The sequence below is a fragment of the Papio anubis genome, chromosome 10 (assembly GCF_008728515.1).
Source record: "Papio anubis isolate 15944 chromosome 10, Panubis1.0, whole genome shotgun sequence".
NCBI lineage: Eukaryota > Metazoa > Chordata > Mammalia > Primates > Cercopithecidae > Papio > Papio anubis.
In genome coordinates this window covers 86,842,599-86,860,803 of record NC_044985.1, presented here as the reverse complement: position 1 = coordinate 86,860,803, position 18,205 = coordinate 86,842,599, and the positions used below count along the sequence as shown (strand labels likewise).

Genomic DNA, 18,205 nt, shown 5'->3' with positions numbered 1-18,205 from the left:
GCTGAGTTGCAGGGTATTAAATGCATATATATCTCCCCAAAACGTAATGCTAACAGGAGTTACTGGTAGTTATGCTTAAAACTTTCAGCTTCCAAACTGGACATAAATCTCTGGCCAAAATTCTCAGGTATTCAAGTGTTTATTCAGCATCTTCAAGATGAACAAAATTGCCACTATCTCTAAGAAAAATATAAAAAGAAAACTAACAAGTATAAGAAAAAAAAGGATTTTTAATGAAAAAAATACATGATAACAAGGACACTATACATCAAGTTGCTATATATATATACATATGCACACACATTTTTTAAACCTCTTTTTTTAAACCTGGTACAAGTTAAACAACATCTTTCTAATACCCACATGATTAAGTATGTATTCTGACAGGATATAAAGAAGACGAAACACAAGCTGGTGGGCCTCAGAATTAGAAACTCTAATGCAGGACCAGATCCCAAAAGCTATGTTTTCTATCACTTTTGTGACATTTAGGAAACATTTATCTTGCATAAGATATAAAAGCTTTTCCTTTTAAGTCTACTAATTGTTTGTACAGAAAATCACTATTGAGGGAAAGATCCACCATGGCTGTGTTTATCTATAATTCACTGTAGTATACACAAAGTTCACTTGGAAGTTGGGAATGTGAAAACTATAATGAATAAATAAGCTGAGCTGTAATTGTGAATTTCTTACTGCTAATTTTGAATGTCCAACTCACGCCTACAGATATTACACCTTACAATACATGACACACAAAAAAAACATGTCAAACTTTGCTGTAGAGCTGTTAGAGAAAGCCAATATAGATACTGAAAATTTTAGGAGCTTGTATTTAATACTCTATACATTTCAAAATAATTAAACATTTTAAGTATGTAAACATAGTTTTCAAAAAGTGATGCTGAGCACCTTTAAACACAATACTGATACACTGTGACTAAACATGCATTTAGATGACAATGGATTTTTAAAATCTCATTTAAAAACCATTTTTAAAGAGCTACTCATTGAAATACTTACATGAAAATATTGATAGCTCCAGTTTCTACCTAAAAACCAAAAGAGTATATAATTAGGGATTTAAACTTTTCTTCATGCTCTTGGTTTTTGTGGGGTTTTGTTTTTTGGTTTATTTGTGGGAAAGTTGCTCTGTAACTTTCTGTCTGATTAAAAAACAGTATCAGAAGAGACATTCACATAGAATGAAGTGAGAAAAATATTATTTTTCTAACTATACCAAAGTTTGAGTCCTCTGGCACGTCTCATCCTCACAGGTAACTGACTAGAATTTGTACATTAACAGGCACTTCTCCTTAGCAGCTCAACATCAAAAAAGAAAGGAATGCCTCCAAAAGACTGAGTTCAATTGGTGAAATAGCTAATAATAAACCATTACCACTATTATCACTATTGAGAGGTAAAGATTTATTATTTAGAATCTTGAAAGAAAAGGATTCCATAAAAACTAGAAACAACAAATGAAAAGAATATTACCTACAGTGCAACACTAAACTATAAATTAATTTGGACTTATTCCTTTTATATACACACAGACTAAGAGAAATCTGGATTTGAGGTAATTAAGAGTTGTGTTTAACTTAGTGTAACATAATCAAATTTGGCAACCTGCCTGTATAAAATGCCAACATCAAATATTTTCAATTCATAGGAAAAAGAAAAGTAATTTTTATTAAAAATCATACATAACTAAATATTAGCTTTGCATTAAAAAGGGTATAAATAATAAACTTTACATTAAATAAAATATAAATCTAAAGAGCAACAAATATTAGAATTCCACCTACCTCTACTATAACAGTACTTTATATTTAGATACATGTCATGTACCTGAAACAAAATCAATTAAGAATGGGAGGCTGGACTTAGAAAAGCCAAAAGTGACTCATATTCATGTAAAGTATTAAGGTTAAATTTGATATTATATTGTGCATGCTTTGAATATTAAACATTGATATCCATTTAAAATCTTTATTTTTAAAATATAAAATATACCCACAAATGGTCTCTGGAGAAACAAAAGCCTTTAGGTTAATTTCCTGAAATTATAGTTGATATTTCTAGTTTACCAATCTTTTTTTTTTTTTTTGAGATGGAGTTTCTCTCTTGTTGCCCAGGCTGCAGTGCAATGGCGCGATTTTGGCTCATTGCAACCTCCGCCTCCAGTGTTCAAGCAATTCTCCTGCCTTAGCCTCCCAAGTAGCTGGGATTACAGGCGCCCACCACCACACCCAGTTAATTTTTGTATTTTTAGTAGAAATGGGGTTTCACCGTGTTGGCTAGGCTGGTCTTGAACTCCTGACCTCAGGTGGTCTACCCACCTAGGCCTCCCAAAGTGCTGTGATTACAGGCATGAGCCACCATGTCCAGCCTAGTACCAATCTTTAGACAACAGATGCTTATAATGAATATACTGCTTAGTACTTATTTGGTATTTGAAGTTAATATACTTACTTAACAAAGAAAATATCCCAGATCAGATGTTTTGAAGTTTTAAATATAAACTAAATTTTAAACTATAAATACTTACCTTAAAATACTAGAAATCCTAATACCCCATCAATTCAGTAAGAGCTCTGGCATAGAAAAATGTAACTACAAATCAAATTTTTTTTTTTTTTTTTGAGACGGAGTCTCGCTCTGTCGCCCAGGCTGGAGTGCAGTGGCCGGATCTCAGCTCACTGCAAGCTCCGCCTCCCGGGTTCATGCCATTCTCCTGCCTCAGCCTCCCGAGTAGCTGGGACTACAGGCGCCCACCACCTCGCCCGGCTAGTTTTTTGTATTTCTTAGTAGAGACGGGGTTTCACCGTGTTAGCCAGGATGGTCTCGATCTCCTGACCTCGTGATCCACCCGTCTCGGCCTCCCAAAGTGCTGGGATTACAGGCTTGAGCCACCGCGCCCGGCCTCAAATTATTTTTTAACCAGTGCTGGATCTTCATTACAAAATAAAGGGAAAAAAAAATCCTCTGCTGTCATCAAAAAGTTTCCCAAATTATCTGTAAACACCAAGGAATTCTATTATTCTTTTTCAATTCTCTCAATTTCTACATCTTTCTACCTATAGTATTTTACTTCCAATTTAGCACAAAGCCATGCTACATATGTTGATTTCTGTTGCTTATCTGATTAATTCAAGTAAAAATCCTCAGTACTTACCAAGACACTTTAAATTTCTATTAGATAACCACTAATATACTACTGGTTTGTAGTTAAAAGTACAAAAATTAGAAGGGAAGTGGCTAAAATGCAACTGCACAGTCTCCGCAGATATAGCTGCTGGACTTCGTGTTATGATGTAAAACCGAATACTTCATCATTCTTAATGAGATAGATTATAAACATTTTCTTACCTGTCTGGCAATTAAAAATTTCTTCACAACTTTAAAGAGAGAACAAGTTCCTTCAGAACTTAAAAAAATTCATGATATACATACACACATACAAACATACATTCACACAATGGTGCTGTTGCTGTTGATCTTTTCTGTTTTGTAAGAACCAAAATTGAGTATTTCCAAGGATAAGTTAACTAAACTATTTGTGTCCAGACTGTATTACTGTGGATAAGTTCAAAAGAGCTTTTGAAATACTGGCCTTATTAGATAATCAAAGAGCATAAAAATTATACAAAATAAGAAGAGTAAAACATCTCTTAAGGAAAGTAAAAATATGGAACTGGCAACAAATACATCAGTTTTAAATAAAAGCTTCTCATCAAACTGGTCTTCAGTCCAATTATCTCAATGCCACGCTTTGACTATATTCACCTTCTTTTCTAAGACATCAGAAGTCACCAGAGTTGTAAATTCTGAAAAGCTTCAATAATTTATATAGCAGATAATTTCTTATAGTCCACAATTTTTTTTTGCTTCCATAGACAATGCTGGTTCTTTGGGTTCTTGCTTAACTTGGTTCACAGAAATGGTACCTTCTGGATTTTCTTCAACTTTAAAAACAAACAGAAAAATCCTAAAAGTTAATATATTTCATGACACTGGAAGAGAGGGGAAAATATTTTATATTCTAAAAATAACTTCTGTGAAAACTTTTTTCAAAGCAAACTGCAAATCTTTTCCCATAAAAGTGCCCAATCCAGAACAATTTGTGTGCAAAGAAGTAACAGATAAAGTAGGAGTTAACAGAGTTTACCTCTATGTTGACAGAGATTAGTAATAAAGTGAAGGTAACAAGGTCTTAGGTTAAACCTAAATGCCCAAGTCTTACTAGTTCCCTTTCAACTCAACATTTACTTTGTAATTCCAAATCTTCCTTTCAGCCAGGTGCAGTGGCTCACTCCTGTTATCCCAGCACTTTGGGAGGCTGAGGTGGGAGGACTGCTTGAGCCCAGGAGTTCGAGACCAGCCTGGGCAACATAGTGAGCCCCCATCCCTTTAAAAAAAAAAAAAAAAATTAAATAATTTGCCCATTATGGTGGCATGTGCCTATGGTCCCAGCTACTTGGGAAGCTGAGGTGGAAAGATCGCTTGAATCAAGGAGATCAAGGCTGCAGTGACCTGTGATTGCATCATTGCACTCCAGCCTGGGTGACACAATGAGACTCTGTCTCAAAACAACAAAAAACCAAAAATGAAAATCTTCCTTTTAACCTTTATATATGCGTACTTCATTTCACTCTTCTTTGTGTATGTGTGCATATATCAATTCTTCCATAATAACCTTTGCATGAAAATATTTTTCCTTGTTTAATTTTTTCCTATTTTTTTTCATGTACTCTAAAATGACCTTCCTGGTTTCACATTACCACAGATTTTCCATGGAAAACAGGTAATTAGGGAACAGTAATTTCTACGGCATTAAATAATTAGAAATAAGGAGAAGAAAAAAATTTAAGCTTAAAAGTTCTAAAACTCAGGCTAATGAAATCTCCTCCTTCTCTCTCATAATTTTGCTTCACTTATATAATATCAGAGACCCACTGGGAAGAAATAATAGTTTTATTTATAGTATAATACAGTGTTGATAATCCACAAAGGTTACAACAATAACATCATAAATTGATTTCAACTTACTAAGAGCTGAGTGGTTGTCTATAATCTGTATTGGAATAGTCTGCACATCTCCCAACAGAATTCGATGAACAGCTCCTTCCAGATTCCCTGTATCCTCAACACCTCCAACTTCTACCAGCTGGTCCATTGCAACTAGATTTTGATCTGGTTCTGGAAGGTTACCCATGGTGGAGGCAGTACCATTGTTTTGGGTTAGGCATGTATCTCTTTGAAGGCTATGACTTTGACCAAGCAGTAGAGAATTATTATTCATTACAGCACTTCCTATTGGATCCAGAAGTCCTGAAGGACTAGAGGATGGCTGGTTATTTACATTTATCAGAGCTGGTGATTCATCAGGAGAGGTGAACCTTGGTTGTAACTGTAAACCCTTTTAAACCAAAAAGAGTTACATCAAAATGTTTGAATTTACCATGTATGATATTCTCATAGGATATATTATTCTTTTGACAAAAAATCCAAACAAATAAAAAGAGTATGGTTACAAATAAATATTAAATGAAGAAAGAAACAAGAATCAAGGGAAAAGTAGTACAACTAAATTTATTGCATTCATAGTCAACCTTAAACTTTTAAAAAACATACTGTTTGAGTTATCTTAAATCAAGAAACAAAAAGATCAGGAAATTAACAATGAAAACATATTTGATCATTATTATAATTCTGTAATTCTCTAAAATCCCTAGAAGAAGAGGTGAAGTGAGGAATAAAGAGAAGGACCTCAAATCTGGATATTTTACTGGATACCTACCTGCAGTTGTGTAAATATTTTGGGCTGAAATGAGGAGAGTGAGGAGAGCAAGTGGGTTGGCTCAGGAGACAAAGAACCCCCTGTTTGATTTGTTTCCACTTTGGTGGTAATTGATTCTCCTGGTGAATTTCCTAAATTATATTAAAGAAACTATTAAAACAAAATAATTTTTATGGCTTCTCTGAAGTCATAAAAATACTTTATTACAACCCTTTCTATCAGAACTAAAATAGGAACTAATTTCAAAGTTGCAAAGGACTTCAGTAAGTCATCTAGCCCAAGGGTCCCTGACCCTACCAGTCTGTACCTTGTTAGGAACTGGGCTGCACAGCAGGAGGTGAGCATGGGGCAAGCAAGCCTTACTGCGTGAGCTCTACCTCATGTTAGATCAGCAGAGGCATTAGATTCTAGGATCTAAGTTGCATGCTCCTTATGAGAATCTAATGCCTGATGATCAGAGGTGGAAGAGTTTCATCCCAAAACCATCCCCCCAACTCTCCACCCTGGGTCTGTGGAAAAATTGTGTTCCACAAAACCGGTCCTTGATGCCAAAAAGGCTGGGGACTGCTGATGTAGCCCACTATTTGCAGAACCTGGCAGATAATGAGAATCTCTAAGGGATGTTTAAGAAAATATAGATTCCTAGGTTTAACCTCCATTAATTTTAATTTGGTAGATCTAGAATGGGATTCTCCCTCCATATCCATGGGAGACTGGTTACAGGACCTCCGCCAGAAATAAAAATCTGCAGATGCTCAGTTCCTGATATAAAATGGCATAGTATTTGCATATAATCTAAGCATATCCTCCCACAAACTTTAAATCCTCTCTGGATTACCTATAATACACAATACAAGGTAGAAGTCCTCCAATATACTTTAAATCATCTCTAGATTATAAGGAAAAAATATATGTACATGTTTGGTACACATCCAATTAAAAATACATTTTTTATCAGTGGTTTGTTGAAGCCATGGATACAGAACCCATAGATACAGAGGCACAACTATATATACATATTTTTTTACTTTGAAATACACTATATCTGTAACTCGAATCTAGTCTGTTCTCCGTACTATAATGCTGGACTATAATAAGCTTCTCTAGATGTGTGAAATCTTAGGAGCTTCTCAATTAACATCAAACTTAATTCACCTTTTGTAGCCCTAGTAACTAGGACAATACCTGGAAAAATTGGTCTTTAATGATAACAGCATTAAATTTATTTCAATAACTCATTTTGGTATAAATGAATAAAAATTAAAACTGTTTTCTTAATATCTCAAATTTAAACTAATTGTTGGGTATGTGAATCATTCTCATGTAATTCTTATATGTTAACTCAAATATATTCATCTCTTTAAGTCAATGAAGAACTAATTATCAGCCAGGCGAAGTGGCTCACGTTTGTAATCCCAGCTCTTTGGGAGGCCGGGGCAGATGGATAACTTGAGACCAGGAATTTGAGACCAGCCTGGGCAGCATGGTGAAACCTTGTCTCCAGTAAAAATACACAAATTAGCTGGGTGTGGTGGCATGTGCCTGTAGTCCCAGTTACTTGGGGGGCTAAGGTGGGAGGATCGCTGGAGCACGGGAGGCAGAGGGTACAATGAGCCAAGATCGTCCCACTGCACTTAAGTATGGGTGACAGAGTGAAATCCTGTCTCAAAACAGAAAAAGAAAACCTAATTATCAATGAATATTTATTGCTTCCATACTAATTTTAAAATGGAAATAGTATCAGAGAAGAATGGATTTAAGTACTAGCTTTCTGTGTGACCTTCAATATGCTATATAACTCAGTTTCTTTTCTTTTTTTTTTTTTTTTTTGAGACAGACTCGCTCTGTTGCCCAGGCTGGAGTGCAGTGGCATAATCTCGGCTCATTGTAACCTCTGCTTCCCGGGTTCAAGCGATTCTCTTGCCTCAGCCTCCTGAGTAGCTGGGACTACAGGCATGTGACACCATGCCCAGCTAATTTTTGTATTTTTAGTAGAGACAGGGTTTCACCATGCTGACCAGGCTAGTCTTGAACTCCTGACCTCAGGTGATCCACCTACCTTGGCCTCCCAAAGTGCTGGGATTACAGGCGTGAGTCACTGCATCCATCCTATAACTCAGTTTCTAAACTTTAGCTTCCTCATCTGTAAAATCAGCATAAGAGTCCTTTCTCAATGGACCACTGAGAGGACTAAATAGCACTCAAGCATTTCTTGGCTTCTTCATTATTAATGTCCTTTTACTTCACTACTGTAGTCACCCACCACTATCATCATACTCTGGATGATCCTACCTCTAACATCTGAAGTTCAAACAGCTCATTCTCTGATCACAACCTCTTATTTTTTTATTTTTATTCTGTTTTCGAGATGGAGTCTTGCTCTGCTATCCAGGCTGGAGTGCAGTGGCGTGATCTCGGCTCACTGCAACCTCCACCTCCCTGGTTCCAGCGATTCCCCTGCCTCAGCCTCCTGAGTAGCTGGGATTACAGGCATGTGCCACCATGCCCAGCTAATTTTTATATTTTTAGTAGAGACGAGGTTTCACCATGTTGGCCAGGCTGGTCTCAAACTCCTGACCCCAAATGATCTGCCTACCTTGGCAGAGATTACAGGTGGGAGCCACTGTGCCCAGCTACAATCTCTTATTCTTCCAGAGATTTTGCTCAGGCACTTCACTACAATTGTTCTTCAACCTCATGTGAACCTCCAGTCAATTAATCCCTCAGTTTTCTTCAGATCCATCAACCTCTTTCTTAATAAAATTCTTTCCCCATCCAGCCTACAGTCCTAGGTCTATAACTTCAGTTACTCTTTCACAAGTACCTAAACTCTCTTGCCTCTCTGTCCTTTGGTCATATCCCTCAAGTAAAACCCTAACTCTGCATAAAAATGGCTTTCCTTCCCAATACATGGGAAGCTGAATGCCACTGAAAAAGAAACTCACTAATTCTACTAATACCAATTCTTTATTAACTTTGATTGGACCTTCACCTGTATCTGGCAATGTTTTACTCTCTATCCAGGATAGTTTCTAATTTGCATTTCCCTCAAATCCATGCCACCCTTCTTCAAACCTTTCCTTATCCTTAGCACTCTTACAGAGAAAAGGGAAGCCAACAGAAGTTTCAACTTCCCATCACCATCTTCATCTATCTTTTCAGTTCTCTACTCTCTTAAAATACCTTCCCTCAACCCCATTTGCCATCGCAAAATTCCTGAAAAAGTGGCGCACTTTTTAAGGAGTCCCTACTCCTTCTTCATCTCCCATTCACCCTTCAATCACCCCAATATGGCTTCCTCCCAATCCACTCCACTGAAATGGCTCAGATACTCAGCTTTACAAACCTAGTAAGTCCTTTATTCTCTCTCCTGCCCTACCAATGCTCTATTCTTTCACCAGTGTTGCTGAGCTCAGTAAATGCTATCAGTCAGTTGCTCATTATAGAAATTCAGAGGTTTGGTCAGGCGCAGTGGCTCACGCCTGTAATCCCAGCACTTTGGGAGGCCAAGGTGGGTGGATCACCTGAGGTCAGGAGTTTGAGATCAGATTGGGTAGCATGCCGAAACCCCATCTTGACTAAAAATACAAAAATTAGCCAGGTATGGTGGTGTGTGCCTGTGATCCCAGCTACTTGGGAGGCTGAGGCTGGAGAATCACTTGAACCCGGGAGGCGGAGGTTTCAGTGAGCCGAGATTGCACCACTTCACTTCAGCCTGGGTGACAGAGTGACACTCTGTCTCAAAAACAAAAGAAGAAATTCAGAGGTTTAACTTTATATAGGGGGTGAAGTTACAAATGTACTTAAAACAAAAGAGTTTACAATTTGAGTACTAAGAGGAGTTTGCCATGCAGAAGAAAAAAGACATTTCCAGAAGAGAGAACAAATGCAAAAGGGTGGTTATTTTGTTTGGAATATTGAAAGGGCACAGCAGTAAGAACACAGGAGAAAAAATAACCATAAAAAATGGACCATAGTTCCCGGATCAGGGCATCTTAGGGTTATGACTACTGGAATTAGCCAGACTTACAGTGCATTAGCTACAGTTAACTGTGCTAGTTATCAGCTTCAAAATTTCAGTCATAAAAAAGCATTAAAAGCAAAGTATAAGAGGACATTAAAATAGCAGGAAGTATGTTGATAAACCATAACAAAGCTGCTCCTACGTCTTTGGATCCTGGTTTCCTTATCTATAAAATCTGATTAGATGACATAGTATCTTAAGTTCCTTCCAGTTAAACACCGTTTGAATTTATATTTTAAACGTATTCAAGACAACCTACCTTCTGCAAATGTAACCGTCACGGTCTCTTTGAGAATATTCCCACTGTCTGTAGTCCATTGAAGCTGAAATGGAAACATTTATTTCAGTAAAAATAAAGCTCTTATATTGAAAAATATCTTAAGACGTCATTACAACTGTCGCATTTTATTCACAGTATGTGATTTATTCTGCTACTCTCTTCACTTGTTCACACTCTCTAAGCACAAGTATACTTTACTATACAAATATATTAAATTCCTGAGTTTAGATAGCAGGAATTTAGACAAGTGTAGATGACAAGGACTACTTCTAACACTTAGATAGTGAATAATTAAGAGTTATTGGGCTGGGTACAGTGGGTCACGCCCATAAGGCTTGGGAAGCCAAGGCTAGAGAAGTGCTTGAGGCCAGGAGTTTGAGATCAGCCTGGGCAACAAAGTGAGACTCAGTCTCTACAAAAAATTTAAAAATTAGCTAGGTGTAATGGCTGGTGCCCGTAGCTCCAGCTGACAGGAGTCTAAGGTGGGAGGACTGCTTGAGTCTTGGAGGTCGTGGCTGCAGTGAGCCATGATTGTGTGAGCGCACTCTGGCTGGGCGACAGTGAAACTCTATCTTAAAAAAAAAAAAAAGAAAAAAGACAAAGAGTTATAGATTGCAAGAAACAGTTTTGGCTTTTAAAATATCCATATTTTTTCAGATACTGCATTTGGATAACAGAAGTTAGGAGAGCAAAAGATATTGCACCTCAGATTTAATGGCATAATCACTGGCTGTATTGTAATTAGTTGTTTCTGGGTAATTAACATCTTCAGAGTAGGCAAAATTTTCACAGAAATGACTAATATTCAGGGAGAAACTACCATATCAAACTATGAGTTAAGGTCGGGCGCGGTGGCTGATGCCTGTAATCCTAACACTCTGAGAGGCCGAGGAGGGCAAATCACGTGAGATCAGGAGTTCAAGACCAGCCTGGCCAACATGGTGCAACCCGTCTCTAATAAAAACAAAAAATCAGCTGGGCATGGTGGCTAAAACCTGTAATCCCAGCTACTTGTGAGGCTGAGGCAGGAGAATCGCTTGAACCTGGGAGATGGAGGTTGCAATAAGCCAGGATCATGCCACTGCAATCCAGCCTGAGCAAGAGAGAGAGACTCTGTCTCAAAAAAAATAAAAAATAAAAAAATAAGTATGAGTTCAACTAATATCCATAGATGACATATGGAACCAACGTTATCACTTTGGGCAATCAGGTATGAACAACTGGATGGATGGATGGATGGATGGATGGATGGATGGATGGATATTTAGTTATTTATTGAGATGCAGTTTTGCTGTTGTCACCCAGGCTGGAGTGTGATGGCATGATCTCGGCTCACTGCAACTTCTGCCTCCCGGATTCAAGTGATTCTCCTGCCTCACTCTCCTGAGTAGCTGGGACTATAGGCACCTGCCACCATGTCTAGCTAATTTTTGTATTTTTGGTGGAAATTTAGTTTCACTGTGTTGGCCAGGCTGGTCTCGAACTCCTGATCTCAGGTGTTCCACCTGCCTCAGCCTCCTAAAGTGCTAGGATTATAGGCACGAGCCAATGCACCCGGCCCAAACAACTGTATTTAAATTTGCCCATTTATTAAAAAAGGGAGGGGAAATATATACATAGTACTCAATAAATGTCTGTTAAATTAGTAAGAATAATTTTTACAGAGAAAATACATGTTGATTTTAAAATAAAGATTAGTGGTTTTCTGTTGTTGTTGTTTTTGAGATGAAGTCTCACTCAGTCTCCCAGGCTGGAGTGCAGTGGTGCTATCTCAGCTTACTGCAACCTCTGCCTCCCAGGTTCAAGCGATTCTCCTACCTCACCCTCCCAAGTAGCTGGGATTACAGACACGCACCACCACACCCAGCTAATTTTTTTTTGTTTTTTAAGACGGAATCTCACTCTGTTGCCCAGGCTGGAGTAAAGTGGTGTGATCTCGGCTCACTGCAAGCTCTGACTCCCGGGTTCACGCCACTCTCCTGCCTCAGCCTCCCAAGTAGCTGGGACTACAGGCGCCCGCCACCATGCCCGGCTAATTTTTTGTATTTTTAGTAAAGATGTGTTAGCCAGGATGGTCTTGATCTTCTGACCTTGTGATCTGCCCACCTCGGCCTCTCAGAGTGCTGGGATTACAGCCGTGACCCACTGCGCCCAGCCACACCCAGCTAATTTTTGTATTTTTAGTAGAGACGGGGTTTTGCCATGTTGGTCAGGCTGGTCTCGAACTCCTGACCTCAGGTGATCTGCCCGCCTCGGCCTCCCACAGTGCTGGGATTACAGGCACGAGCCACTGTGCCTGGGTAGTGTTTTTATTATAGAGTTGGAATTCACTGATTTTTCTTCTTGTGAAAGTAATAAAAAACTTTTAGTCATTTTCTAAACATTCAGAGTATTTACACTTTAAGAAAAAGATGCTATACATATATATATATTTTTGAGACAGTGTCTCGCTGAGTCTCCCAGGCTGGAGTACAGTGGTGCAATCTCGGCTCAATGCAACCTCCACCTCCTGAGTTCAAGTGATCTTCCTGCCTTAGCCTGCCGAGTAGCTAGGATTACAAGCGCCCACCACCAGGCCCAGCTAATCTTTGTATTTTTAGTGGAGATGGGGTTTCACCGTGTTGGCCAGGCTGATCTCAAACTCCTGACCTCAGGCGATCCACCCGTCTCGGCCTCCCGAAGTATTGGGATTACAGGCATAAGCTACCACACCTAGGCTATTATGTTTTCTTATACTGCAGTTATTCAGATGGCCTAACAGTAGCCATTCTTATTAGACTAAATATTAACAGAAGCTGAGAAACTCTGTAATAAGGAATTATGGTTGTAATCATACCGTTGCCGGAATAATCTCTGAGTTATATACCATATCTCCATTTCTCAAGGATTTCTGTACCTCATGGATGTGATTTTTTAGATCATTTACAGTTGGAAAAAAAGATAAATTATGTCTTTCAGGTACCTCATCGGGTTTGAACAGTTCCCTTTCCACAAATTTTCTGTAAAGAATACAAAATGGAATAAAGACATAAACTATTTAGCAATATGCCTTTAGATCCAAAGAGATAAAGGTTCTCTTTCAGTATAAACCTCTATGAAGTATGGTTTATACCTCTGTAAGTAATTTATATTTTCCTACTTAAAATTTTCCCATACAACACAGAATTATTGTAGACTACAGAAACGTAATATTTTCATTGGTAAACATCTAAATATATTAGAGTGAGTTTTGTTATTATTAATTTTTTTGAGATGGAGTCTCGCTCTGTTGCTCAGGCTACAGTGCAGTGGCGTGATCTCGGCTCAACTGCAACCTCTGCCTCCTGGGTTCAAGCGATTCTCCTGCCTCAGCCTCCCGAGTAGCTGGGACTACAGGAGTGTGCCACCATGCCCGACTAATTTTTTGTATTTTTAGTAGAGACCGGGTTTCACTATGTTGGCCAGGCTGGTCTCGATCTCCTGACCTCGCAATCCACCTGCCCTGGCCTCCCAAAGTGCTGGGATTACAGGCATGAGCCACCACGCCCGGCTGAGCTTTGATATTTTTATGAATTTAAAGAAACCACTATTTTCAGTTTAAGTATAATGTTTTTAATGATTACTATGTCAGGCACTGTATGGAACACTTCACATCAAATATCTCCTTTAACCCTTAATGATCAACGACATAGGTACAATTATCATTCCCACTTTACAGATGATAGAACTGAGTACTGTAGAAGTGAAATAATTTGCCCAAAATCATACACCTACCTAGTAAGTAAGAGCTTGGGCCTATACCCAGGTTATGTGCGTAAACATCATGTTACATTGCTTCCAAAAGCATCAATTAACATTATATGAAATATGATGGGCTTGAATTTTACACGGAGACAAAAGAAGATAGAAATAGAAGGCAGCACTGTTATTTAATTGTATTAAAAAATCAATACATAAAAGAAATGATAAAATTTAACATATATATGCTTATTACATTTGGTGGACCAAATCACAGAACTGTATTATACTTCCTTTCTTAAGATTCAGGTTTAGTAAATAGTGAATGGCTTTACCAAATTTTTGCCTTATGCTAATGATGCCCCAATGGAAATAAATATAAAACATCTAAGAAAACTGCTAAATAGAAAAGTCATGTATTAATTAGGAAATAATTCTAGGAATTACAGTAAGTTCTCAGTTAACATCATTGTTAGGTTCCTGGAAACTGAGACCTTAAGTGAAAGGACATAACAAAACCAAATTACTTTCTCCAATGCTGTAAGAAAACAACACTGAATCAGGTGCAGTGGCTTGCTCCTGCAATCCCATCTTCTTGGGTGGATCATTTGAGGCCAGGACTTCAAGACCAGCCTGGGCAACATAGCAAGATCCCTGTCTCTTTTACAAAAAAAGTTAAAAAAGAGAGAAAAAAAGGCATTGAACAGAACGATATTACTCAAGGACATGCTGTATTTCCTTTTGCTTAAAGTAGCAGTTTTCAAGAACCTATTGATGACTTTAAGAGGGGGCTTACTATATTTATTTTGTTATTCAGATCAGATTACACAATAATCAGTAAGAGCAAGGCTAAGTATCAATATATCATGGTAATGGGCATAGGCTATAGAGTTAGGCCTAAATTTCAGTTCTCCCACTGCCTTTCTTAATTTTTTTTTTTTTTTTTGAGACGGAGTCTCGCTCTATTGCCAGGGTAGAGTGCAGTGTCACAATCTCGGCTCACTGCAACCTCCGCCTCTAGGGTTCAAGCAATTCTCCGGCCTCGGCCTCCCAAGAAGCTGGGACTACAGGCGCGTGCCACCACACCCAGTTAATTTTTGTATTTTTAGTAGAGATGAGGTTTCACCATGTTGGCCAGGATGGTCTCGATCTCCTGACCTTGTGATCCGCCCTCCTTGGCCTCCCAAAGTGCTGGGATTATAGTCATGAGCCACTGCGCGTGGCTCTGCCACTGCCTCTTAAGCCAATTATTTAACCACTCTGAGACTCCAGTTTCTCATGTGTAGAATTCGGATAAATATACCAACTTTATAGTGCTATTGTAAGACTAAATGAGATCATACATGTAAAAAGCCTAGCACAGTACCTGGCACACACATAATGAGTAATTATATAATTACCATATAATTATTTCCTGAGGATCAAAAAACTTAGACCAGAGTACTACAAATAAAATTTCATTAGACAAAGAATTATCCAAATTCTCTTGTTGTAATAAAATTTAACTGCATTTCAAATAGTTTGAAATACGTGTCTTGGCCTAGGTTTTAAAATCTTTGGTTCTACAAAGGTTTTTTCTCTAAAAGTATTTATTAACTAATTCATTTTATACATCATTTAGAAATAGTCCAATTTGCCAAATCCAAATATAGAATGTCTCAAATGAGTAATCAGAATTATAATAAACCATACTACACCATTGCTTGCCAAGCATTTGTTAGAAAACGATCAGTTTATAAACAAGATCTTAATAAAATAATAAACTATATTCCTTATTTACCCTGACAGCATATATTTTGGAAAATATCTCCAGTGTTCACTGTATTATTTAAAGCAACAAACAAAACTGAAAAACGTAAAAGAACAATGCTCTTCTATTGTACCTTAGCTGCTTCCTTACTGCATACACTTGTTCTATTCCCTGTGATACTAATTCTTGAATCTTATGGGCTACTTGAGGATGTAAACGTGAGGGTAATGCACAATTCTCATCTCTATCTGCAGTTTCCTCTTCTTCAACAGAAGACACAGGAAACGGAGAAGGTGACAAAGTGAGGCAGGGAGTCTCTAATTCATGATACTGATGAGCTTGCTGTGTAGGTAACTGTACATACCACCTGGTAAGAGAAAGTATTTAAAATTACTAAAATTTAAACATTGAAATTATTTAATATTATTAGACCAAAGTAGGAATCATAATTACTTAGGTTAATACTCATAAAGAGAAGAATTAATCCTTTAAGAAAAAATTATATATGGTTATTTCCTATCAAATAAAATTTGAAATGATCTCTTAACTTCTAAGATCTATTTTATATCCAATTAAATTTAAATATTTGTAAATATTTACAGACTTTCACTGTGGTCCTACAGTTGAGGGAGATAGAGGAATTTTAAGTATATATGAAAATGGCATTTTAAATTTCATATTAATTGTATTATTTTGGGTTCATGGGAAAATTCATATTAAGTACATTTTACCTCAAAATAAAGAGAAGACATTGTAAATCATCATCTTTTGAACTGTGTATTTTCCCATTCATCAAACATTTGCCCGAAATTACACTTCTCTGTTACACCTACCATCCTTCCAATCAAAGATAGAACCTGTCAAGATTGAACTTTATGGTTGATTCTTCCCTCACAGGAGCTCAACATACTGCCTCTATAGCACTCCCAGCTCCTGCTGGCCAAGTGAGCAAGAAAATTAACTAAAGGTGAATGCAGATCTCTTGGAGAGCCATGCGGAAAAAAAAAAAAAAAAAGACGGTAGGAAAATGAACTAGTCTGGTAGGATACTGCTTTAATTGATATTTCTGTATAAAATTCTTACAATGACTGATAACTGCCTACTTAAAAATTATATGCAATGTTCTTCAAACTGCAGGATCTAATTGTTTTAGTGATATTTTTGACTTTCATTGAAGGATCTAATTATTGACTCAATTTATTTTTCACATACCTAAAAGTTTTTTTAAAGATCACACAAAAACGATATTCCATACACTTAAATCCATTATACAGTAACAAATTATTCACCCGGACTGACACATAAAGGAAAGTAAAAAAGAATGCTAATATTTCTCATTTAAAACCTAAAGCATAAAAGGTGTAAAATGGAATTTTATTTAGGGCTTAGAATTCATTTCTGGCTGCCATAAGTAATCAAAGATTAGTTAAAAAAAAATGACAGGCAGCTGCAGTTTCTGCTCATAGTAAGTATCTAAAACAAAGTACTAATATATAATAAAGTATATTAAATATGTCTGTCATTCTGAGAAAAAACTTTTACATAGTATATGGTATACAGAGTATATGTTTTACGGTATGGTATAATTCTTTGGTCTGAATTATCTACAACTGGGGGTGAGAAACTCAATGGCTTACACAGTGGCAAATCAATTTAATATCTAGGGAACTATTGATACCTCTACCTTGTAAAACTGTTACTTAATGAAATAATTGGAAAACTATAATTTCCCTTACAAAATAATTATTGGAAATTGAGCTAATTAATTTATAAAATAAAAGAACTATAAAAATGTCATACCTAAGAACACCACCAGCATCTACCAAGTTCTTCTTTAGCATGTTAAAAGCTTTCTCCTGCTCCATTCTGATAATTTTCTTGTCAATTTTGGGGTCTGTAGGAACTCTATATTCAGGAAACTTCTGTACCTTTTTAATGTAAATCCTTGATACAAGATAAAGAAGAATTTGTTTCATTATATTATAATCTCAAGAAAATCTATTTTATCAACCAGAAGTGTACTTTAAGCATTTAAGCTTAGAGAAAATTCTATTTATCTGTAAAGTATTCAGAGGCTTATATAAAATATATGCCATATTCCCAGTTGTATTAATACTTAGCAAATTAAAAGTAAACATGATTTGAGGAAAAATATCTAAGTATTTACAGACTTTACCATTTTTTTCCCCTAGATTTGCCTTCTCTTCATTCTCCTGGAAGGCAGAATCTCATGCCTGGATTACATTTATTTATTTATTTATTTATTTATTTATTTTTGAGATGGAGTTTTGCTCTTGTTGCCCAGGCTGGAGTGCAATGGCATGATCTCAGCTCATTGCAACCTCTGCCTCCTGGATTCAAGCAATTCTCCTGCCTCAGCCTCCCTAGTAGCTGGGATTACAGGCGTATGCCACCACTGCCGGCTAATTTTGTAGTTTTAGTAGAGACGGGGTTTTTCTATGTTGGTCAGGCTGGTCTTGACCTCCCGACCTCAGGTGATCCGCCTACCTCGGCCTCCTGAAGTGCTGGGATTACAGGCGTGAGCTGCCATGCCTGGCCCTAGATTACTTTAATAGCCTCCTTCCAGGCCTGTGCCTCCAATCTTTCATTACTTAAATCCACTTGATAATT

At 37.3% G+C, this 18,205-nt stretch overlaps 1 protein-coding gene across 12 annotated transcripts in view; it reads right to left on the bottom strand.

The window, feature by feature from the left end:
- Positions 1 to 210: 210 nt before the first annotated feature.
- The window catches only part of CARF (calcium responsive transcription factor), an 86,553-nt gene continuing 68,558 nt past the window's right edge, over positions 211 to 18,205 (bottom strand). For 4 of the 12 annotated variants that reach the window (XM_031651457.1, XM_017946806.2, XM_031651458.1 and 1 more), the window contains 7 exons: positions 17,375 to 17,518; positions 15,708 to 15,941; positions 12,944 to 13,106; positions 10,087 to 10,150; positions 5,804 to 5,934; positions 5,053 to 5,422; positions 3,491 to 3,968 (listed from right to left, as the gene is read on the bottom strand). In XM_031651457.1, the coding sequence (XP_031507317.1) occupies positions 3,868 to 3,968; positions 5,053 to 5,422; positions 5,804 to 5,934; positions 10,087 to 10,150; positions 12,944 to 13,106; positions 15,708 to 15,941; positions 17,375 to 17,518 (1,207 nt within the window). In that variant the 3' untranslated portion in view covers positions 3,491 to 3,867. Of the gene's footprint in view, positions 1,852 to 2,896; positions 3,969 to 5,052; positions 5,423 to 5,803; positions 5,935 to 10,086; positions 10,151 to 12,943; positions 13,107 to 15,707; positions 15,942 to 17,374; positions 17,519 to 18,205 lie in introns of those variants that run through there. The other 8 variants (XM_031651463.1, XM_031651462.1, XM_031651461.1 and 5 more) reach the window with 6 other exon arrangements.